This window comes from Oncorhynchus mykiss, chromosome 7 (assembly GCF_013265735.2).
Source record: "Oncorhynchus mykiss isolate Arlee chromosome 7, USDA_OmykA_1.1, whole genome shotgun sequence".
NCBI classification, from domain to species: domain Eukaryota; kingdom Metazoa; phylum Chordata; class Actinopteri; order Salmoniformes; family Salmonidae; genus Oncorhynchus; species Oncorhynchus mykiss.
In genome coordinates this window covers 20653185-20678098 of record NC_048571.1, presented here as the reverse complement: position 1 = coordinate 20678098, position 24914 = coordinate 20653185, and the positions used below count along the sequence as shown (strand labels likewise).

General features: G+C 42.6%; 2 protein-coding genes across 3 annotated transcripts in view; one reads left to right on the top strand and one right to left on the bottom strand.

Moving 5' to 3' along the window:
* The first annotated feature begins 1150 nt into the window (after positions 1 to 1150).
* LOC110527466 (pinopsin) lies at positions 1151 to 23909 on the top strand. The gene is made up of 4 exons (XM_036982880.1): positions 1151 to 2147; positions 17590 to 17915; positions 19271 to 19504; positions 22470 to 23909. The coding sequence occupies exons 1-4, from the start codon at positions 1778 to 1780 to the stop codon at positions 22806 to 22808; spliced, it is 1269 nt and encodes a 422-aa protein (XP_036838775.1). The 5' UTR covers positions 1151 to 1777; the 3' UTR covers positions 22809 to 23909.
* LOC110527464 (beta-galactoside alpha-2,6-sialyltransferase 2) overlaps positions 19755 to 24914 on the bottom strand; it is a 24210-nt gene continuing 19050 nt past the window's right edge. The window contains exon 6 of one of the 2 annotated variants that reach the window (XM_021608739.2): positions 19755 to 21651. In XM_021608739.2, the coding sequence (XP_021464414.2) occupies positions 21404 to 21651 (248 nt within the window). In that variant the 3' untranslated portion in view covers positions 19755 to 21403. Of the gene's footprint in view, positions 21652 to 22804; positions 24846 to 24914 lie in introns of those variants that run through there. The other variant, XM_036982879.1, reaches the window with a different exon arrangement.

Sequence of the window (24914 nt, the reverse complement as noted above, 5' to 3'; positions counted from 1 at the left end):
TTTCTTGAGTGTATGTTTAACAAAGCTGAGATCTACTTTGAAGTTCAAAGTATAGGAATACAGGTGAAATTAGTTGACACAGGCATGGTGGCATAGCAGGAAGATCGGAATGCCATGAACCAAGAGGTCATGAGTTCAAATCTCAGGAAAGGACATGTTGAATAACAATTGCGGTTTAAAAAAACATGCACAACATAATCACGTGGGTCAAATGTGTAAGTTGAAATCACTGCGACTGCTTGATGTTCTGAGGATGTCCTGACAACAAGGCACCACGTGAAATATTATCACATATGAAGTGTTCTCATTTCACATTTGAAAGGTTATGTGAAAATTAATTGTACATGTGGAATGAATTTTACATTTGCAAAACTTCATGTGATTTCCCACATGTGAAATCATGTGGTTTTTACATAAGGGTTTTTGACTCATCAATACTTATTGTGGACTTTAAACATATTTCATTCTTTCCCTATAGTATGTATAATGTTCTGTGATTGTGCTATATCTGCTGAAAGACTTAGAACCGTCATGGAAGTGTCATAGGCTCTGTGCTGCATTGCTCATCATTCTACAAAGATTATAGGGAAGCAGGGAACAGTAAACGTCATATTATGTGGAATAGAGAGGGAACATCAGTGTGAGAATCCATGTCCTTCATGTTCAAGTAAAGCAGAATCTCGGAGATAGAGTTGTGGTTGAACTCAATCCCCCGATGATCACCTATGAAAGGGCAGTCTTTTTCAGCCCCCAAATGAAAATGAACACATGAAACATGAAACACCTTTCTATGCCATTGTGTAGAACAAACCCTTCCTTTGGGTTTGTGTCATTTGTAAATAACTTATTTAATAAATTCAATAGGAATGGAATTAGTTTAGTGTTATTAATCATAATGACCACTGGTAGTTGAAGTTCCTGCTTACCCACCATAAAATAGGCTACCAGGGGCTTGTCCCCTTTGGACTTGTTTGCGTGATAGATCTCAGAAATGACTCACCTGTCAGGGAATGGGTGAGTTACACCAACACACAAGGGGAAGGCAACAATGCTTTTCTCTCTACTTGGTAGGCGGTATATTTTTTTATTGCGTCATTATGTTACGCTCTAGTCGCCTTCGCGACAGATAAACGCAACCCATTGGCACTACTAAAGGAAGGCCAACCAAAATAAGCGCGCTCAGTCTATGCGTTCTAATCTGAACGTGGTGGAGCTATGAGAAGATAAGTGCCATTGGATTGTATTCGTCTGTGCCATAGCTTTTGGAGAGAGACAAGCCAACTAAAGTAACCTTCTAATAATAATCTTATTATAATACTTCGACTAGTTTTATTTTACGCAAGTATAGTGTATTTTACGCAAGTGTTATATGGTGATGACCTGATTCCTGTTTGGATTCATCTGGATTGATCGGATATTAGTGGCTATTATTATTGATTTATCATTATTATTGATTTATCATTACTATTTCTATTTCCATTAAACATAATTTTTAACTCCAATTTGCAACACCATAATTGTCTACTACGGTTTCCAAGCGGAATGAGCCTGTTTTGCACCTCTTGAGGATACAAGGAGTCTGGATTCATGTTCAGAAAATGAAGTTTAAGTTTTTTACCGTGGGCTCTATACTACCACCTCTAGCCTATAACTCTGTCGGCAGTTGATATTGCCAATTGAAAACGTGATGCTGTTGCCTATTGTTGTTCACTGACGGTTGAAATATTATAATTGTATCTCCATGTGAAACATTCTCGAATGTGGATCACTGCAAACGATGTATACCGAGGTGGCTAATTTAAACTTCAGCTCTAATGGAAGCATCGAGGATCCACTGAGCTCTCTGGATCAAGAATGGAACGAGCCCCCGGCGAAAAGACTGTCTCGGACCGGACACCATGTGATGTCCGTCTTCCTTGGATCTATTATGGTTTTTGGTTTCATCAATAACCTGGTGGTATTGATCCTGTTTATTAAGTTCAAAACTCTGCGGACTCCTGTGAACATGCTTTTGCTGAACATCAGCGTGAGTGACATGCTGGTGTGCCTCTGTGGCACCACGCTCAGCTTTGCATCCAGTCTACAGGCACGCTGGCTGTACGGGAAGCACGGGTGCATGTGGTACGGCTTCGCCAACTCTTGTTTCGGTGAGCTAAGTAAGCTGTTACGTAACAAAATAGTCACCAAAGTAACTATATGTTTTTCACAATTACACAATCAAAGCCTCGATGCCTCATCAATGTGTTTAAGGAAATCATGGTGCCAAAGAGTTGATTCACCTTATCAACCTGCTAATAATCAGAATCAGCTGCGTAAGGACGTTTACTCTCCAGGAACAGGGTTGGAGAGTCCTGAACTAGGGATTGTCTGTAGGTAATTTGTATCAGATAATGTTGCCGATGAAAGGTGCAGTGTGGGGTACAGAGATTAAATTATTGGAGCGAAGTGATGGACTTCCACTTTCGGATCTCCTGCGTGCCACAAGACCGTGTTGGCCCACAATTGTTCCTGATGTCACACATACAGCAGAATTGTCTTATGGATAGTGTTTTGTCAGCAGTTACATCAGTTTAATTGTGACTCCAGTCCTCTGACGTGTGAAGTTATTGCTTCTGTACTCTCACTGCCTTGTCAAACCGAGAAAGAGAGGGATTGAGACTTGATTTGCCCCTACAAAAAAAAGTCCATTATTTCGAATCCAAATCAAATCAATGTATAGGTTGTGCACACATATTTTGCAGACGTTAAGGTTTAGCGAAATGTTTATGTTTCTAGCTCTAACAGTGCAGTAATACCTAACAATACATAATCCCCCAAAAATCTAACGAGCAATGTCCATGTCAGGAACATAAATATATATGTATATAATGGTGTGTATGGACAGTAATATGAGTAGGAAAGCAGTGTACAGCAGTAGTTATATGACGAGCCTGGACTAGAATACAGTATAAATAAATATGATGTGGGACTCACTCACTGTAAATCAAATGGAGATGAAAGAGCAGCAGGAGGAGTGGGGATGAACACACTTTCAAAAGGTGCACTCAGGAGGGGAATTGAGAAGTGAGTGCATGCCAGGATTTGAATATCATTATCATTTAATTATCATTGAATATTAAAAAAAGGAGAATGCATAACCATGTCCTGTTTCTTAAAATGCCCATTTGTTACGTCTTCTAGCTACCCTGAGATTATATTATTCCACCAGTGTTCTACAGCCTGCTATGTTGCTCTTTACCACAAAAAAATGTAGAACAAATTGTCTCAGCAATAAGTCTGCCAAAGCCTCTTTGCAGCTGGAGTCAAGAGTACTGCACTGAGGCGACATGTGTGCCCATGCACACCAGGCTATTTCCGGAGACAGATTGTAGCTTTTGTGCCTTGATATCAGGAACTGGTGGCGAAAAGTTTGATTAAACGATTCAGAGACTAAAACGAATAAATTACCATTTAAGGAGAGTTACTCGATATACAATCCCAAAATCAGCGGCTCTTCTTGCAGGCTGTATATCCTTATGTCGGAGCATTGCGAAGTGTAGGTCGGTATTTTTGACCTGGTTACTTGTGCATTGAACAAACAGCAACTTTTCGGTATGTTTTGTTATTTCTGTACAACATAAAATCAACTATGAAGTTGGCTTTTTTACAACGGGGGGGATCAATAGAAAATAATGTTTGTTTTCCACAATTTGTCGGTGTGGTCAAGGTGAATTCCTTCAATATCGACTCGGAGTATCTCTGCCTTCTAGAATTTCTCTCAGCCCAGCCCATTTGTCTCTGGTTTGAGGGGCAAAACTAGGGCAATTCTCAGTGTTTGCGACATCACATGACCCGAGTGTTTTGAAAACGGGCTGAGGTGTGTTTATGGTTGATAAGAAGGTCAGTCTGTTCATGGGATAGCAGAGCACTGAGCCCAGAACCTGTTAGGCCATAGCCCTGCCTGGCTGTTGGCTTGCTAGGCTACCCTCTGCAGTTGTTAGGTAGAATAAAAGATAAGGAGAGTCTTCTGGGCCTTTGTGCGTTTACCAATCAGGTCATGTTTTTTTTTCTCAGTAATATCAACTGTTGGAGCTCTTATTTTCTGAGCTGATTATTTAACAAGCAGCTAACGAGCTCACAATTTCAAACAATGGGTTAACTGTTTATGACAACCGTTTATTATAGAACTACAAACTAGAAATGAACAGTTTATAAAATATTTATAAACCATTATAAATAACCCCAGGTGGGAAGGGTAGGCAACAACACATCCGCCACCCTGACTCTCAACATGGGGGCCCCTCGGGAGTTCATGCTTAGTCCCCTCCTGTACTCTCTGTTCACCCAAGACTGTGTGGCCACGCACAACTCCAACACCATTATTAAGTTTGCAGTGAACACGATAGTGGTAGGCCTGATCACCCTGACGACAATGAGCCAGCCTATAGGGAGGAGGTCAGAGACCTGGCAGTGTGGTGCCAAGACTACAACCTCTCCCTCAACGTCAGCAAGACAAGGGAGCTGACTGTGGACTACAGAACTACAGAAACGGAGGGGAGAGTACACCCCCATTCACATCAACGGGGCTGTAGTAGAGTGCTTCAAGTTCCTTGGTGTCCACATTGCAAAGGACCTATCATGGTCCAAACACACCAACACAATCGTGAAGACGGTACGACAATGCCTCTGAAAAGATTTAGCATGGGTCTTCAGATCCTCAAAAAGTTCTACAGCTGCACCATTGAGAGCATCTTGACTGGCTGAATCACCGCTTGGTATGGCAACTGCTTGCCATCCGACCGTAAGGCGTTACAGAGGGTACATCACTGGGGCAGAGCTCCCTGCCATCCAGGTCCTCTATACCAGGTGGTGTCAAAGACTCCAGCCACCCATGTCATAGACTGGTTTCTCTGCTACCGCAAGGCAAGCGGTACTGGAGCGAAAAAATGCTCAAAAGGCTCCTGAACAGCTTCTACCCCCAAGCCATAAGATAGTTAATCATATGGCTACCCAGACTATCTGCATTGACCCCCTTTGTCTTGCACTGGCTCTATGCACACATACTACACTGACATTCCAACACACGCATACACATACACACACACAAAACCCACATGCATATTGATGCCTTGCACACACATAGGCACACATTCATACTCTTTACATATGCTGCTGCTACTCTGTTTGTTATCTATCCTGATTGCCTAGTCCCTTTTACCCCAACCTACATGTACATACTGTATTACCTCAGTCACCTCAACTACCTCGTACCCCTGCACATTGACTCCGTACTCCTTGTATATAGCCTTGTTATTGTTATTTTATTGTGTTACTAATTCTTCTTTTTTTTGGTGCAAATGTCATACGTTTTAACCCTGCATTGTTAGGAAAGGGCTCATAAGTAAGCATTTCACGGTAAAGTCTACACTCGTAGAAAAAAAGGGTTCCAAAAAGGTTATTTGGCTGTCCCCATAGGAGAACTCTTTCTGGTTCCAGGTAGAACTCTTGTGGGTTCATGTAGAACCCTTTACACAGAGGGTTCTACATGAATGTAGAACCCTCTGTGTAAAGGGTTCTACATGGATCACAAAAAGGGTTCTACCTGGGACCAAAAAGGGTTCTTCAAAGGGCTCTCATATGGGGACATACAAAGAACCAGTTTAGGTTCTAGATAGCACCTTTTTCCTAAGAGAGTACAGCTGTTGTATTGGGTGCATGTGACAGATCAAATGTGATTTTGATTTGAATATGAGTATTTGAGAGGGGTTACACTACTGCAATTTGGATTATACCAATGCTTCCCTCTATTGGAGCATAGTAGTGTAAAGTGTTATGTTAATTTATTAGGGTGCAGTACATGGTGTTCCAGAATCCAGAAACTCCAAACCACATTCATTTTACACCCTGGCCTTTTAGTGGACAAAAAGGTACCCAATAAAGGTGTGGGTAGGTTTTCCAGAACAGCAGCCCATTCCACAATGACACAGTGAAGATGACAGACATTTTTCTCACCTACTAGTCCCTATACTCCTCCCCTGGTTAAAAATGGCCATCCAGCCTCCTCTCCGCTGGTTGTCACTATTGGTCCACCAAGGTGACCTCAACCTTTGAGATGGAATCTGCAGGATGGCGTGTGAACTGTGAATGGCCACTGAAATACCAAGACATTTCTCCCTCTGTGAGTCACACCGCACCGAGCACAAAGTCAGCCCCACCCACTCTCTCCATCCATTCCCTGTTTCTCAGTAGTGCTCAGGGCTTAGCTTAACTCCACCGCAGGTGGTGGGTGGTGGGATACCATAGAAATAAACTTACTAGAACCGGCATCCCCATTGAAGTCAATGTGCCATGATGGGTGGACCAGCGACCACAAAGTAAAGCAGGAAGAGTAACTATATTTCTATGTGCCATACTGTGCGCAGTTGAAACCCTCTGCAGAAGACGTGTACACAAATTGCACTGCTGTGGTCAGTAATATGCTGTTAGTTATGAGATCAATATAGATGTAGGAACTTCACTCTGAGCAAAGTGGACGCACCTTGCATAATCATATAATATAATGTTCAATAATTTAGACTTTATGCCCCTACTACTGTTGAATAATTAACAGATGACCTGGGCCTCTGAAGCATCTTGGGTAGTTAAATTAAGAGAGGTTACCATGCAAAGTCACTTGGCAGATGGCAACGTAATAGGCTACAGCTGTTGAGTGGGGTCCTCATTCCCGAACCTAGCCTCCCGGCCATCCGCTAACCAATCAGTCCCGAAAGTGGAGGTCTGAAGTAAAAACAGCTCCCGAACGTCTACTCTTCTCCAAAAAATAGACTACAACCACAAACTTTTAGGTCTACTCTCCAAAAGACAGCCTCCAAACAGAAGGGATCCACACACCTCTGCACAACCATAAACATTTCTCTTTATCTGGAATGGATCTTTTGTTCTGTGTTCAAGCGTGGCAGAGCCCAAATCTCTGTTTTCGACTGTAATCTGGAGGGGCGCTGATAGACATGATTAAAAAGAGCTTTTAGGTTAGAACATGCTGTCCTGTGCTGTGAGGAGGACCTTCTGGAGTGTAGGAAGAACACTCACAGAAATGAACTAACATGGGATGGAGATGGTGGGAGATTGGAAGATCAGATTACACAAGTCGTCATGGTTCAAAGCATGGTGTAATGGCTGCTTTAGATTTAAACCCAAAGTGACTGTATGTACATAGAATGACATACAAATGTAGAAGGCAGTATGTACTCTGTAAAAAATAACTCTTTAGATCAACCCCCAAAAATGTTACAAGTAAATTAGTTAGGTTTCCTCAATTGAAAAAAAGTATATTTGTTGAAACCAAATATATGATTCAATGCCAACTGTTATATTTGATTATTAAAAAAACCTAGATTTCAAGTTGCAACCTATTTCTTTCAAAACTCACCTTGGTTAAACCTAATAAATAACATAAATACTAAATAATATACAACACAATTTTACCAAGTCGATTTTTCACTTTGGAATTAACTATCGGATTGACTTCAATTGGGTTCCAAACAATTAAATCTATTTCCCGGTAGTCAAGATACTGTATTAAGTTGGTTCCATAACTCAAAACACTTTCTTTAAATAAGACTTATTTTAAGCAAATTGTGACCATTTCTTTAGTATCACAGTACATACACAGATATCAGTTAAGGTTTAGTGCTGGCAGTAAACATATAATCATGAAAAACAAAATACAGAACATATTACCTGGAATGTAATTCACTCGCACGGGTGGCCAAAAATAACCAAATGAAAGACACACCCCACAATAGGCCACACCCCCAATTATTATGTTAGGCTAACCGCCTCTACATTGCACCCACCGCTATGCAATGCAAATGTCCATGAAGTGTTGAAAGCAATTTAGAAGCTTTCCTTCAATAAAAAAAAATAACATACATCTGTCAAATGTGGCTAGAGCTGGCCGCCCGGCCAAACTGAGCAATCGGGGAAGAAGGGCCTTGGTCAGGTAGGTGACCAAGAACCAGATGGTCACTCTAACAGAGCTCTAGAGTTCCTCTGTGGAGATGGGAGAACCTGAAGGACAACCATCTCTGCAGCACTCCACCAATCAGGCCTTTATGGTTGAGTGACCAGACTTTTTACAAAAGGCACCTAAAGACTCTCAGACCATGAGAAACAAGATTCTCTGAGCTAATGAAACCAAGATTGAACTCTTTGGCCTGATTTCTGAGCGTCACGTCTGGAAGAAACCTGGCACCATCCCTACGGTGAAGCATGTTGGTGGCAGCATCATGCTGTGGGGATGATTTTCATTGCAGGGACTGGGAGACGAGTCAGGATCGAGGCAAAGATAAATGGAGCAAAGAACAGAGAGATCCTTGATGAAAACCTGCTCCAGAGCACTCATGACCTCAGAATGGGGCGAAGGTTCACCTTCCAACAGGACAACGACCCTAAGCACACAGCTCTGAATGTCCTTGAGTGGCCCGGACTTGAACCCGATCAAACATCTTTGGAGAGACCTGAAAATAGCTGTGCAGCAACGCTCCCCATCCAACCTGACAGAGCTTGAGAGGCTCTGCAGAGAGGAATGGGAGAAACTCCCCAAATACAGGTGTGCCAAGCTTGTAGCATCATACCCAAGAAGACTCGAGGCTGTAATCACTGCCAAAGGTTGGGCTAGTAACCGAAAGGTTGCTAGGTCGAATCCCGAGCTGACAAAGGTAAAAATCTGTCATTCTGCCCCTGAACAAGGCAGTTAACCCACTGTTCCAAGGGTGTCATTGTAAATAAGATTTTGTTCTTAACTGACTTGCCTAGTTAAATAAATAAAATGTAAAAAAAATAAGGTACTGAGTAAAGGGTCTGAATATTTATGTAGATGTGATATTTCAGTTTTTAAAATAAATTTGCTATTATGGGGTATTGTGTGTAGATTGATGAGGGGAAAACAACTATTTAATACATTTTAGAAGAAGACGTAACAAAATGTGGAAAAAGTCAAGGGGTCTGAATACTTTCCGAAGGCACTTTGTGACTCCATACATCTAATTGAATTATATATTAAGAATGTATGTAATGCCCACTGATATATGTATCACATACATTCTGTGTAAATTACTGGATGCATACTATAGCTTGGTAAGTTATCGGCATTGGTTCACTGTTTATTGTGGATCTATTTATAGAAAATAGTCATATTGAGATAGTTACATTCTGATACACGTGAGAAAATATAATTACTCTGTAAGGGCGACCCATAGGTTGATGAGATACCAAATAAAAAAATGAAAGGGCAAATTAATCGATGAAAACCTTGGGAAATTCATAATGTATCATTTGGCACGGAGGTTTCTCAAGAGGGGAAATGTTGCTTTATATACAATCAAGGACTCCTATGAGATGTCCAGATGGAATTGAATATTGAATATTGGCATATGAGAAACCTGGGCATGATAAACGGACCATGGTCTGAGTCTGACTGTCTCTCTAGTCTCTTGGTGGAGGGAAGAGGGTTAAATGACATGGATGAACTCGGCCGCTTCCTCATCTGCACTGACAGGTCGGCTCCCCTAGGGGTCAACCAGAGGGAAGAACCAATCACTGGCCTTGCTGCTGTAGCGTCTTTTCCGCCCTCTGGTCCTCGAAGGAGGGAGTGTGATTGTGTGCCTTGCACTGATTGAGTCAAAGAAATGTAACTGGGGAGCGGAGCGGAGTAGATTGAATATCCAATCTGTAATGACAGGCATGCAGCATGTGCACACTGTTGCGAGCTACAGAGCTTAGCCAGGCTGTTTCTGAATTTCACACCGCTTTCTCACCGCTCGATAAATTAGTGAACGTATGTTGAAAGATGACCCGTCGGGGCTCAGAGGTCCTTATTAAAGCATCAGCCCCAGCATCTTCCTACAGCAACATTTTCATTTGCAGCAGCATTTATATAATAATAATATATTGTATTTGTGCTTTTCAAGATACCTAGGGACACTTACAGAGTAAAACATAAAATAACCAAAATAAACATGACAAGACTTAGAGCCAAATGCATTACAACACAGGCGCATGGTACTCCAAAAATAGCAAGATAATTAATACATGGGGGAAAACAGCAACAACAGCAATAACAAAGTCAAGCTCATGAAGGCAGTTGAAATCGAGAGGCTACTTGAATGACCTCTGTAATACGATAGGTAGAGAAAAAAAATCAAAAGAGCTAGACGGTTTAAAACGCTATAGGCTGAATGCTAGTCTGAAATGGTTGTTTTTGAAGATTTGGATGGAGTCGGAATCGGGGAGTTCAGAGGTGAGAGAGTTCTAGAGAGTGAAGGCACGATCCCCCACAGAGTGTAGTCTGGTGAGGGGAGCGACCAGTAAGCCTGAGTCAGAGGATGGAAGGCTGCGGGTGGGGGTGTAGATGTGTAGCATGTCAGAGAGACAGGAGGGAGCCAAGCCAAGCGAGGATTTGTAAGGTGCACATTTTGAGCTTCAGAAAGTTTGAGCTTATCCACGATTTGATGTATTTTAAACAGCTGATGCGTGATGGTCGGGGGGTCAGAGGTAGGTTTGGATTGAACATAGATTTGTGTGTCATCAGTGGAATTGGAGACCATGTTGGGGGATGATATGGCCAAGGGGTATATGTACAGTTTGGCTTAATACAGTTAAACTCAGTTTTCACAATTCCTGATTCCTTAATCCTAGTACAAATTCCCTGTCTTAGGTCAGTTAGGATCACCACTTTATTTTAAGAATGTGAAATGTCAGAATAATAGTAGAGAGAAGGATTTATTTCAGCTTTTATTTCTTTCATCACATTCCAAGTGGGTCAGAAGTTGACATATACTCAATTAGTATTTGGTAGCATTGCCTTTAAATTGTTAAACTTGGGTCAAACATTTCGAGTAGCCTTCCACAAGCTTCCCACAATAAGTTGGGTGAATTTTGGCCCATTCCTCCTGACAGAGCTGGTGTAACTGAGTCAGGTTAATAGGCCTCCTTGCTCGCACACGCTTTTTCAGTTCTGCCCACAAATTTTCTATTTCGATTGAGGTCAGGGCTTTGTGATGGCCACTCCAATACCTTGACTTTGTTGTCCTTAAGCCATTTTGCCATTTGGAAGTGTGCTTGGGGTCATTGTGTCATGTCTGCCCCCCGGTGCTTGAGGGCGCAAGGCTGCCCTGCATCACGTACTCCTATCATCCATTACGCACACCTGCCTTCCCTCGTCACGCACATCAGCGATATTGGACTCACCTGGACTCACTCATCACCTGTTATTACCGCCACAATATATTTGTCAGTTCCCCAGCTCTGTTCCCCGCTTCTGCGTTGAGTGTTTTTGTCTGTGTTACTCATTAGTAGTTAGTTGATGCTGTTCCTGTCTCGCTGCCCTGCATCGCGTACTCCTATCATCCATTACGCACACCTGCCTTCCCTCGTCACGCGCATATTGGACTCACCTGGACTCACCTGGACTCACTCATCACCTGTTATTACCTCCCCTGTATTTGTCAGTTCCCCAGCTCTGTTCCCCGCTGCTGCGTTGAGTGTTTCTGTCTGTGTTACTCGTTTGCTGACGCTGTTCCTGTCTCATTCCATGTCCGTTCTACATTACATTTTTGACTCCCCGTACCTGCTTTGCCTCTCTAGCGTCATTCCATGTGACACATTGTCCATTTGGAAGACCCATTTGCGACCAAGCTTTCACTGACTGATGTCTTGAGATGTTGCTTCAGTACATCCACATAATGTTCCTTCCTCATCATGCCATCTATTTTGTGAAGTGCACCAGACCCTCCTGCAGCAAAGCACCCCCACAATGCTGCCACCTCCGTGCTTCACAGTTGGGATGGTGTTCTTCGGCTTGCAAGCCTCCCCCTTTTTCCTCCAAACATAACGATGGTCATTATGGCCTAACAGTTCTATTTATGTTTCATCAGACCAGAGGACATTTCTCCAAAAAGTACAATCTTTGTCCCCTGTGCATTTGAAAACCGTAGTCTGGCTTTTTTATGGCAGTTTTGGAGCGGTTTTGGAGCAGTTCCTTGCTCAGCGGCCTTTCAGGTTATGTCGATATAGGACTTGTTTTACGGTGGATATAGATATCTTTGTGCCTTTTTCCTCCAGCATCTTCACAAGGTCCTTTGCTGTTGTTCTGGGATTGATTTGAACTTTTCGCACCAAAGTACATTCATCTCTAGGAGACAGAACGCGTCTCCTTCCTGAGCGGTATGACGACTTTGTGGTACCATGTTGTTTATACTTGCATACTATTGTTTGTACAGATGAACGTGGTACCTTCAGGCGTTTGGAAATTGCTCCCAAGGATGAACCAGACTCTTGGAGGTCTACAATTGTTTTCTGAGGTCTTGGCTGATTTCTTTTGATTTTCCCATGATGACAAGCAAAGAGGCGCTGAGTTTGAAGGTAGGCCTTGAAATACATACACAGGTACACATCCAATTAACTCAAATTATGTCAATTAGCCTATCAGAAGCTTCTAAAGCCATGACATCATTTTCTGGAATATTCCAAGTTGTTTAAAGGCACAGTCAACTTAGTGTATGTACATTTCTGACCCACTGGAATTGTGATAAGTGAATATAAGTGAAATAATCGGTCTGTAAACAATTGTTGGAAAAATGACTTGCATCATGCACAAAGTAGATGTCCTAACCAACTTGCCAAAACTATAGTTTGTTAACAAGAAATTTGTGGAGTGGTTGAAAAACGAGTTTTAATGACTCCAACATAAGTGTATGTAAACTTCCGACTTCAACTGTAGTTAATGAATACTGACTTCCCAGTTACCTCTCCAAAATCAAATGATAGATCCTAGATGAACTGTGTGGTTAAATCTTCCACAATATACAAGCAAAATGTATATTTCTATTCAATGATTTCAACTTTAAGACCTATACATTGACATAACATTACCATTATAATGTCCAATTGTCCAAAACAATTAGCAATTTCTCAAAATATATGACCATAATCCACACCATAGAATCATATTTAAATATTTTTTCTATCACCTAAAATTATATTTAAATATTTTTTCTATTACCTAGAATTATAATTAACTATTTTTTTCTATTACCTAGAATTATAATTAAATATTTTTTTTCTGTTACCTAGAATTATAATTAAATCTTTTTTTTCTGTTACCTAGAATTATAATTAACTATTTTTTTCTGTTACCTAGAATTATAATTAACTATTTTTTTCTGTTACCTAGAATTATGATTGGCTATTTTTTTCTATTAACATACAATAAATTACATGAATTTTAATTGTTGGGCCTGGGGGTTGTGTGTGAAGAGCCTGAAGACAGAGAGAGTTAATTAAGATGGGTGGGCATGCTACTGCTTGTAGAGATTAGTCAGTTTGGGCTGAATACTCTCCTCTTGGCTGGACAGGGTAACCGTGACAGGGGGTTTTGTTAATCATCTGTGTGTCTTCATTATACAGGGGGCTGGAGGATCATAGGGGGTTCCTGTTTGGGCTCTGTAAATAGTTGTCATTAGCATAGACAGGTTAGGTAACTGATGGAGAAAGCAAACGTTCACAGCGGGCAGAGCATCTGTGACATTTTCCATTGTGTGATTCACTGTAGAAAAAGCACTGGAGCATCTGAGTTGCCTTTTTACAGGTGCGTGGAAATAATTTGATTATATCATAGAAGAAAAGAAAGATCCACACACTGCTATAACCAGTATCACTTCAGTTGATCCATTGTGTGATTCGCTGGAATCGGTTCTGGGTAGGATGGAATACAGAACACAGTATACCACTAGCTGCTGTGACAGATAATGGACCGATGTAATTGATGGCAGTGATAGGAGTATCAGTAGGGAATAAGAGGGATTTTGACACTTTAGTTGCTCAACTTTGGGATTTGATTAAGCCATCTGTACATGTTGCTAATACCCTGCAGGCATTTCCCATAATGTCTTATTCCAAATGCATAATATGAACCACTTGATCAGCTGTCAATTAAATCATATCTGATAACGCAGTAATTACAGTGGAACATATGGTGTGATGCAGTGACTCATTTACAGAAAATGCATCATTTCAACACAGCACCTCATACCCCTATACACACATACCGCAGTCACACTCACACACACACACGCACGCACTTAACTTGCCATGATGGTGAGAAATATTATATGAAAGGAAAATGTATTTTCTCATCTATTTTCTCATTTCGTTGATATGTGATGTGAAAACAAGCCCTGTCAGGGGCCTTTACTGTAGACGCCCTGAGAGTCTCTCTCTCTCACTTGTGTGTGTGTCCACATGCATGCGCACGTGCACGTTTTTGTCTGTGGGTGTGTGCATAGACCTGCATGCGTGTCTTCACTTCCCATAATAGACTTGTCAAGGAAGAGCGGTGGCTGGAGACCGGCTTTCTTTGTGGGAACGATCACCTTGACTCTAACAACTTTGATGCTATATGATGTCTGGAGTGGCTCCTTGTATTACTCCCCCTATCTATTTGTTTCCAAGATTGAGATGTCCCTGTCTGTCCTGGGTTATGCCAGGAACCTGCCCCTGGGCTAGACAGGAAGAGAAGGTCTTTCAGCAGGAACACGCTCACTGAGCTGGGATACTACAAAAACCCTGACATCTTGTCTCACTCACTCACTCACACACACACACACACACACACACACACACACACACACACACACAAATCAAAAACACCCTGGGTGGCCTAGCTTGTTTCTGTGGTCTAATTCTGTCAGTGAAGAGGGATTCCCAAACTACAGTGCAGATAGGCTACATACAGTGCATTCCGAAATTATTCAGACCTCTTGACTTTTTCCACATTGCACATTGTGTTATGTTACAACCTTATTTTAAAATTGGATGGGCCACTCAAGGACATTCAAAGACTTGTCCCGAAGCCACTCCTACGTTGTCTTGGCGCTCAGTCTGAGGTCCTGAGCGCTCTGGAGCAGGTTTTCATCAAGGATCTCTCTGTACTTTTCTCTGTGAATCTTTTCCTCAACCCTGACTAGTTCCCAGTCCCTGCCGCTGAAAAACATCCGCACAGCATGATGCTGCCACCACCATGCTTCAACGTAGGGATGGTGCCAGGTTTCCTCCAGACGTGACGCTTGCCATTTAGGCCAAAGCGTTCAATCTTGGTTTCATCAGACCAGAGAATCTTGTTTCTCGTGGTCTGAGAGTCTTTAGGTACCTTTAGGCAAACTCCAAGTGGACTGTCATGTGCCTTTTACTGAGGAGTGGCTTCCGTCTGGCCACTCTACCATAAAGTCCTGATTGGTAGAGTGCTGCAGAGATTGTTGCCCTTCTGGAAGGTTCTCCCATCTCGACAGAGGAACTCTGGAGCTCTGTCAGAGTGACCATTGGGTGTTTGGTCTACTCCCTGACCATGGCCCTTATTTCCCAGAAATAAGAAATTTGCTCAGTTTGGCCGGGTGGCCAGCTCTAGGAAGAGTCTTGGTGGTTGCAAACCGTTTCCATTTAACAATGATGGAGGCCGCTGTGTTCTTGGGGACCTTCCAGGCTGCAGAAATGTTTTGGTACTCTTCTCCAGATCTGTGCCTTGACACAATCCTATCTCGGAGCTCAGCAGACAATTCCTTCGACCTCATGGCTTGGTTTTTGCTCTGACATGCACTGTCAACTGTAGGACCTTATATAGACAGGTATGTGCCTTTCCAAATCATGCCCAATCAATTGAATTTACCACAGGTGGACTCCAGTCAAGTTGTAGAATCATCTCAACAATGATCAATGGAAACAAGATGCACCTGAGCTCAATTTCGAGTCTCATAGCAAAGGGTCTGAATATTTATGTAAATAAGGTAAGACATTTGCCAAATTGTCTAAAAACCTGTTTTTGCTCTGTCATTATGGGGTATTGTGTGTAGATTGAGGGAAAAACACAATTTCATCCATTTTAGAATAAGGCTGTAACATAACAAAATGTGGGAAGGAGAAGGTGTCTGAATACTTTTCCAAATGCACTGCAGGTTTAAACTCACCCAAGGATATTATAATTACAAAGGAAGTTATAATCATGTAAGTGTTTAATAAGTATTTATATTAGTATTTATTTACTGTTTACAAGTATTTATAATTGTAGAAGACTTTGCAGGCTTGAGACATGTAACGTGGTTTGCACATATTAATATTAATAATGTGCGTGTCAATCTCTCCTGGCTGAAAATGGAGGAGAGATTGACTTCATCACAACTGTTATTTATGAGAGGTATTGACATGTTGAAAGCACCGAGCTGTCTGTCTAAACTACTGGCACGCAGCTCGGACACCCATATGCATACCCTACAAGACATGCCACAAGAGGTCTCTTCACAGTCCCCATGTCCAGAACAAACTATGGGAGGCACACACTACTGCATAGAGCCATGACTACATGGAACTCTATTCCACATCAGGTTTCTGACACAAGCAGTAAAATTAGATTTAAAAAACAGATTAAAAAAAACACCTTATGGAACAGCGGGGACTGTGAAGCAACACAAACATTGGCACAGACAGACAGACACACACACACACACACACACACACACACACACACACACACACACACACACACACACATACGCACTATACATACACATGGATTTAGTACTGTAGATTTGTGGTAGTGGTAGAGTAGGGGCCTGAGGGCACAGGGTGTGTTGTGAAATCTGTGAACGTATTGTAATGTTTTAAAATGGTATAAACTGCCTTAATTTAGCTGGAACCCAGGAAGAGTAGCAGCAGCTAATGGGGATCCATAATGAATACAAATACAAATACATACAGTACAAGCATCATATGATATTCCCCTTGAAGTGATAAGATATGTTTGGGGTTTTTAAGTGGCTAAATTAAAGTATTATCCGGTAAATCTTGCTATCTAGAACCTAAAACGGTTCTTCTGCTGTCCCCATAGGATAACCCTTTTTGATTCCAGGTAGAACCCTTTTGGGTTCCGTGTAAAAACCCTTTCCAAAGAGAGTTCTACACGGAACCCAAAAGAGTTCTACCTGGAACCAAAAAGGGTTCTATCTGGAACCAAAAAGGGTTATCCTATGGGGACAGCCAAAGAACCCGTTTGGAAACCTTTTATCTAAGAGTGTAGAAATCCGGTATAGAGGACCATATGTATATGATTACTGGACTTGTCACTCCTAGCTGATAACCCACTACAGTACACAACTTCTCACAGATCCCACTGGACTTAGACTACTGAAGGCAGTTTGCTTTCAAAATGTAACTGAAACCTACAGTACTGTTTTCATATTTGCAGGGGCTGCAATATTCATCTTCAAGGCTGTAATGCACACAGTGATGTGTTCATGGGGCTGCTTAAAATAGCCGTATAAAATAAGGAATTTCATATGTTCGCCCTTCAAAAGTGATCATTTACTTGGGTATTAAGGCTCAGTTTAGAAAAGCCAAACGGAACGCATGCAGTTGGTCTGTTTTAAGGGTAGCCTGCCAGTGCACCTTAATCTGTCTAATCACGGTCTACCACCATCCCTCTTGTTCTCTCTCTCGGTCTGTCTCTCTTTCTCTCCCTCCCTCCTCTCCCTACCTCCCTCTCTTTCTCTATCCATCTCTCAGGAATTGTGTCGCTAATCTCGCTGGCCTTCCTCTCCTATGACCGCTACAGCACCTTAACCGTGTACAACAAGCAAGCCCCCGACTACCGTAAGCCTCTGCTGGCCGTGGCGGGCTCCTGGCTCTACTCCCTGTTCTGGACAGTGCCCCCCCTGCTGGGCTGGAGTAGTTACGGCCTAGAGGGGGCCGGTACCAGCTGCTCGGTCACCTGGACATCCCAGACGCCCCAGTCTCACTCCTACATCATCTGCCTGTTCATCTTCTGTCTGGGTCTGCCTGTGCTGGTCATGGTCTACTGCTACGGGAGGCTGCTCTACGCTGTCAAACAGGTGGGCTGTCCCACCTGTCCACATGGGTTCAAATGTAAAATGGCTTGAAATCAAACACACCGTGCCATGTTTAGCCTTCACATATTCTGTTTATTCGCTACTCTTCACGCAAACACTTCTTATTCTGAAAACTGTAATCATCTACCTGTGAAGAAGTGATCTGTAGAAGTGGTAGGTGTTTACAGTGCCTAAAACCAACATGGATGGCTACGTTTGCCAGTGCACGTGTGTGTTTTCGTCAATATAACATCAATAGAAGTGAGGCTTGAACAGAGGAGATAGGAACCAGAGGAGATCAGCATGTTGGGTCAGGGTCTGAACCTGCTGATAAACCACCGATGATCAGAAAGACTTGCAGCGTTAAAACTGTCCGTTATTGGGTAGAATGCTGAAGCCCTGCGTAGTGAGCGTTATCTGGTGTCTCCATCCCCCCCCCCCCCCCCCCCCGTGTTTAAGTAATAAGGTGTTTGACATACATATATATAGAGACGTAATATGCACTCAGTACTTCTCCTTCATATTGACGTCCTGTAGAAAGATGCCCTGTCTTAAGTGGCCTGTAGACTGAGATGCTTGGAAAAGAAGTTGGTGGTTACGGATTGGTAGGATTGAGAGTAGAGAGTAGGAGAGTGTGCGCAAAGAGAGACACTGAACACTACTTTTACATGATTAAGACTGTGTTCATTGGACAGATGGTGTTTTTTTAGTGTTTTTTTTAACACTTGGTTCCCTTTCCTCCACTGCAATTAAGACTAATATCCTAGAAAGAAAACATCTTGTTACTAGATAATTAGGCAGTTGTTTTTTTCTTTCTCAGCTGGGATGAATCTTAAGGCTACAGGTGTTTCAGAACACTCCGATCAGACAGGTCTGGCCCGGTAATGAGATTGTAAGTGTTTCGACTTGCGTGGCCCTATTGGAATACTTTTTGAAAAGCACTCTGCCTTCCTGGAAGATTAAGCAATAACTGATGTGACATGACAGGATAAGTAAAAGGTAGTGAACTGGAAACCCTACTTCACTCATCCAATCCTGTTTTAAAGTCAATTAGGGAAGGAAGGGAAAAGTCTTCATTATTAAAACAATTGAAACAGTGATTAGCCTATCACAAGGAAGGATGTTTTTTTTTAAGTATTGGTGATAAGTATGACACTGATTAGCCTATGTTAAGGAGGCTTTTTTTAAATATAAAATACAAATGTAAACATTGATTAGCCTAAGCAGTGAAGGAAGGAAATTACATTTCTCTTAAGTATTGTAACAAGACCTTGTATGTCCTTCTACATCCTCCTATGTGATTGGCCTCTCAGGACATGCATTTATGCACAACTTCATGTATGATCATTTCCTCCCAGGTGGGGAGGATCCGTAAGTCGGCGGCGCGGCGGAGAGAGTTCCACATCCTGTTCATGGTGATCACCACAGTGGTGTGTTACCTGCTGTGCTGGATGCCCTACGGCGTGATCGCCATGATGGCCACCTTTGGACACCCGGGCCTTATCACCCCCATCGTGACTGTGGTGCCCTCCATCATGGCTAAGAGTAGCACCGTCATCAACCCCCTCATCTATATACTCATGAACAAACAGGTGAGCAGAACCTAAACCAAAAATGTGTCCTCTACTCACCTCACCTCCTTCGTTACGTTGATGTGAAAGACGTGACCAGATGAAAGCCAGCCCAATGACGAGCTTCCAACATTATTTCTTACACTAGTCAAGTGTTTTTAATCAAAGGGAGGAGACGAGCAGGTAATACATTTTTAAGCAATTGAGATACAGCCCTTGCCACTTGAATTGCGGGATATGTAGTTAAACAGCTGGTTAGACAAGGGTCAAATCACAAGGCAAGTACAATGTCTTTATTCACAACAGTTTAAGTAGAAAACAATGGAAAAGAAATACACATTTTATACAAACTAACAAATTATGTTCAGTACAAACTGATTCTGGCTATAGAAAATGATCTGTAAAAACAACATGATTTTTGTTTAAAGATCCCAAAAGGTGTGAATATTATAGTGTTTACCCTCAACAGTAGATTAGCAAACACTTCTCAAAAAAAATCATTCCAAAGAAAAATGACATTTCTATTGCTGTGTTTGGTGCATTCCCTTCCTGAATCATCGTAAGGACATTCTGTCCATTTATATTATTCCAAGCTGAGGCCTCTGCTTTGCTTTTGTAGTGGTTCACTCCTAGAGGACGTAGTGTTAACTAACAGTAAACTTCACACAGGGAACATTTGGCACGTTATCAAGTCTATATCACCATTGCCAAAAGCCTTAGACCGCTGCGTTCCCGAGTGGCGCAGCGGTCTAAGGCACTGCATCTCAGTGCAAGAGGCGTCACTACAGTCCCATAGAGCGGCGCACACCAGGCTTGGCCAGGGTAGGCCATCATTGTAAATAAGAATCTGTTCTTAACCGACTTGCCTAGTTAAATAAAGGTTTTTATTTTTTATTTTTTTATAAATGTGCCTCAAACTATTCATAGCTACATTCATTGCATTACACTTGACCAGACTTCTACAGGCAAACAAACCACATTCACAGTATATTTACAGTGTGGCTGTAGAATCATATCAAGGCCAGGAAAAGTAACTGTTGTCAGTTTTACCATCTGGTCGTTGAGGTACAGTAACTTTAAATAGCGTACGTACAGAGGACAGGAGAACACTGATAAGAAAGTTTCAGTTCCTTACTCACATACACACAGATCAGTGGTTAGGTTGACTGGTTCATGCAACAACAAAAGAAAGTGAAAAGTGGTTGTTTTCCCTCATAGACCTACATACACTACTATCCCTGAATTTCTCAAATGAGGTCTGCAATATTTTTTTTTTTTCCCAAAAAGAAACACAACATGCTTTTTGAACTGCTTAAATTCAAACCTACCCTCGCAAGTAAAACCCTTTACACTGCATGTTTTCAATTCTCTATTTCAAATGTTTCTAAACATGACAATGCACCTCATTCGTTGAATCAGAAAAACATGCCTTTGACCGATGTTCAATATTTGAATCTATAGATCACTTTTCCACGTTCATACCCAGACCTCGCCCATGTACAACATTGTGTCACAAGGACAATTACCTTAAAAAGATGACCCATCTCTCCAGTAGGAATACATCCCTGGAGGACTACTTCATGACACAATACAACAACATGATATCCACATTCCCTAAACGCCCCCCCCCCCCCCCCCCCCCTCCCCTCCTCCTTTCAACAATTGACACTATCCATTGTGACAAAGGCAGTTCTCAAGCATGCTCGCTTAGCCGCTACAGCCTAAGATTGATTAGTAGTGGCAACGCTCTCCTCCTCTTCACTTTCATCCTGATTTTCCAGACAGCAGCCCAGGTCAAAGGTCAAAAGCCAGATCATGGCCCACGGACGACTGTGCTGACTCAACTTAGCCTCTTCAGTCGCTTGATTAGTATCGGCACTCTCTGTCTCTTGATGGCCATAGGTCGTCAAAGGTCAGGGGTCATGGCCCACAGTTGATCGCGCTGAACCCCGACAGCGTGACCTTGCCCTTGGTTTTGAGGTCGTGCTGGGAGGCGCTGTTCATCCTCTGGACCAGTAGCTTCTCAAAGAGCAGGGGGTGGTACGCCCCAAGGGTGCAGGCTGGGTCGTAGTGGTGCTCGTGGTAGTGGCACAGGTCTGTCTGACGCAGAGAAGGGATGTACTCATAGACATGGACCTCCTCGCACAGCGACATCATCAGGACAATGCCTGTAATCAAAACAAAAAGGGCAAAGATGAATTCATTACAGCTCATACTGCAATCTAACGCAGGTTGAAGTATCAAAACAAACTCTGAACCAATTCTGAACCAATTATATTAATTTGGGGACAGGTCGAAAAGCATTAAACATTTATGGCAATTTAGCTAGCTAGCTTGTTGTTGCTAGCTAATTTGTCCTGGGATATAAACATTGAGTTGTTATTTTACCTGAAATGCACAAGGTCCTATACTCCACCAATTAATCTACACATAAAACAGTCAACCGAATCGTTTCTAGTCATCTCTCCTTCTTCCAGGCTTTTTCTTCTTTGGACTTTATATGGCAATTGGCATCTAACTTTCATAATAACTAACCTTCATAATAAGGTGTATTACCACAGCCGACCAACCGATCTCAGTTCATCTTTCAATCACCCACGTGGGTATATGCTTCTAAAAGCCAATGAGGAGATGGGAGAGGCAGGACTTGCATCGCGTTCGGCGTCACAAATAGAAGCAACTTCTATTTTAGCGCCTGCCAACGCAGATGCTCGTTAGCACACGCAAGCACTATGGGTGCAAAGATTGAATAACGTGTAACTTTATTTTGCAACGCACACTCCCCCCTATCATACACACCCCCCTCATCACCCCCCCCCCCCCATCTCACACACACCCTCTCTCTCACACACCCTCTCTCCCTCTCTCTCACACACACACACACACACACACACACACACACACACACACACACACACACACACACACACACACACACACACACACACACACACACACTCTCTCTCTCTTTGTCCCTCCCTTGCAGTTCTACAGGTGTTTCCTGATCCTGTTCCACTGCAAGCGGCCCAGTTCTGAGAACGGCGTCTCTTCCATGCCCTCCAAGACCACCGTCATCCAGCTCAACCGCCGGGGCCACAGTAACAACGTAGCCCTCACACCCCAGCTCTCCACCGGCGCCAACCACCATAACCACAACCACACGGTGGAGTGCAGCACTAACAACCGTGAAGTCACCACCCCCGTCTCCGAACAGACCAGCCCAGACCCCAACCAAGAGATCACCTCCTGTGGACAGCCGCGTACCCCCCGAAGCCCCTCTCAACCCACCCCCCCTTTCCCCCATGTGACAAACGCTATCCAGTGATCACCACCGAGAACTCTAGAGGATATGGTGTTATCCCTGGCATTTGTCATGTGGTGTCGCCCAAAAACTCAGTCTACACAGTATATCATGTGGCATCACCCAACAACTCCCCATAGTGATTTGTCATCATGAGAACGCCTCAACAACAGACTACCCATAAATGATCCATAAATGATCCATCACGACGTTGTGTCACCAGAGAACTCTTCTAAACACACAGTCAGTGATCTAATCCACAACGTTACCCAGACAGAGAACTATCAATATCTTCTACGAACAAAGTGATCTATTCCACGTCATCACCCCAGAAACTACACGGTATCTTATAGAACAGGGGACCCCAGCTGGCGGCCTGCGGGTGGATTTATTTGGCCCCCCAAGTTCATGGCAAATATAAATAATAATATATTTTTTTTTTTGTGTGGTATTTTTGTCGTTGGATATGAGACTGTAAGAACATGAAATCAACGGAAATGGATTTTAAGTTTGGAAACCTGTTTAGAAATGATTATGCTTTAGTAAACGTTATATCTGTTTGGACTTCTTGCTGTCAGTTGGCAGTAATTATGTTCTGGCCCCCCGACCATCCGTGCATCGGCCCGCAGCTGAATCTAGTTGATGATCCATGTTATAGAAGGTGTGTCAACCGCCCCAACCCATAGAGATGGTCAACTGTTACTTTGTCACTCAGTAAAGGTGTAGATATAAATTCCTGTCAAGTCTTGCCGTGAGAAAACGCAACAGTGTGGTGTTGTTTACTTAAAAACAAAACGTGTATTTTTCCTCAACTTCCGTTATCATATTGTTACATGTGTTACGTCGATAGACACCAGAGTTGTATTAAGACTGCAGTGGCTTTAGTGTTGTCATTACTGTTACAGTTCAAAAAAGTATTTTGTCATAACTGTTACAGTGTGCTGTCATATAACAGCAATAACAGACAGTCCATCTATTCATTTGTTCTAAAGCAGCTATGTGAATGATGCCGGTGAAGCTGAATGCTTTGTACCTCATCTGTGAGATCAAATCACCTCGGGCCTCATTTGTTTGCTCAGTTTTTATTCTACATTTCAGCATACCATTAGTTCTTGAAACAATAGGAAGAACAATCACAATGTTTATACACATGTCGAAGGGTGTAAATCACACACAATCATGATCATTTCTAGATCACACTAAGTTGCTAAATCAATATATATCACTATATATGAAATCACTATATAGCTGTGGATTCCAACTATCATATGTGCGTAATAATTTTTTTATAAATGATGCACCTGGGTGATCTGTGTAAAACTGGCTAGCAATTACAACCGAAACTGGTATTAAATGTATGGAAACAATGTGAAGGGATTTTCAATTTCACTGCAGGGTGGGGAGGGTAATAAACCAGAAACAGTTGGAGAAGTGTAACAGAAAGTGTTCATGTTTGCAACACTTGTCTTGCACTCTTGAAGCCATCATCCCATTGGGCAAAAGAGATCATGACAATGTTCAATTGTCAGTTGACTGAAAGGTTGTTTACAGTTATGACAATGTGGAAACAGTGTTGATCCAACCAATATTTGCATGTCGGGATGACAGCCAGGGGTTGTACGAAAGCCGCAACCTGTTAAAGTTACCATCTTTCTGTGTCTGTAGTGTTGAGTCATGCAGTATCTGGCTTTGCATGTTGACATGTTCCTCAGTCTACAAGTCTAAAGCTCCCAGCAGGCAGTCAAACAGCCTGGCACCCCCATTGGGCTGCCACATAGTGGCTGGCTGTAGCCATCATACGGCACTTGCTTGTCTTCATCAAGATGACAAACTGAACAGCACTGCCTCTCACTTCCTAATAAACTGTAACCCAAAAACAGTTAAATAAAATGGACTGCAACCCAAATAAAATCATTCTGTGTGTCATGGTCCTGAGTCCTGCTGCTGGCAGTGAGTGTGTGTTCTCTTTCTGTGTGTGTGTGGTGGTAGCGCAGTAACGTGCTCAGGATGACACAGCCCCCTCAAGCCCTCCTGCTGGGATTCCAGGAATTGCCACGGGGTCTATGTCGTAAGAGAACAAAACAAGAGGGGGAAAAACAACACAGGAATGAATGTTGTTCTTTCTGGACT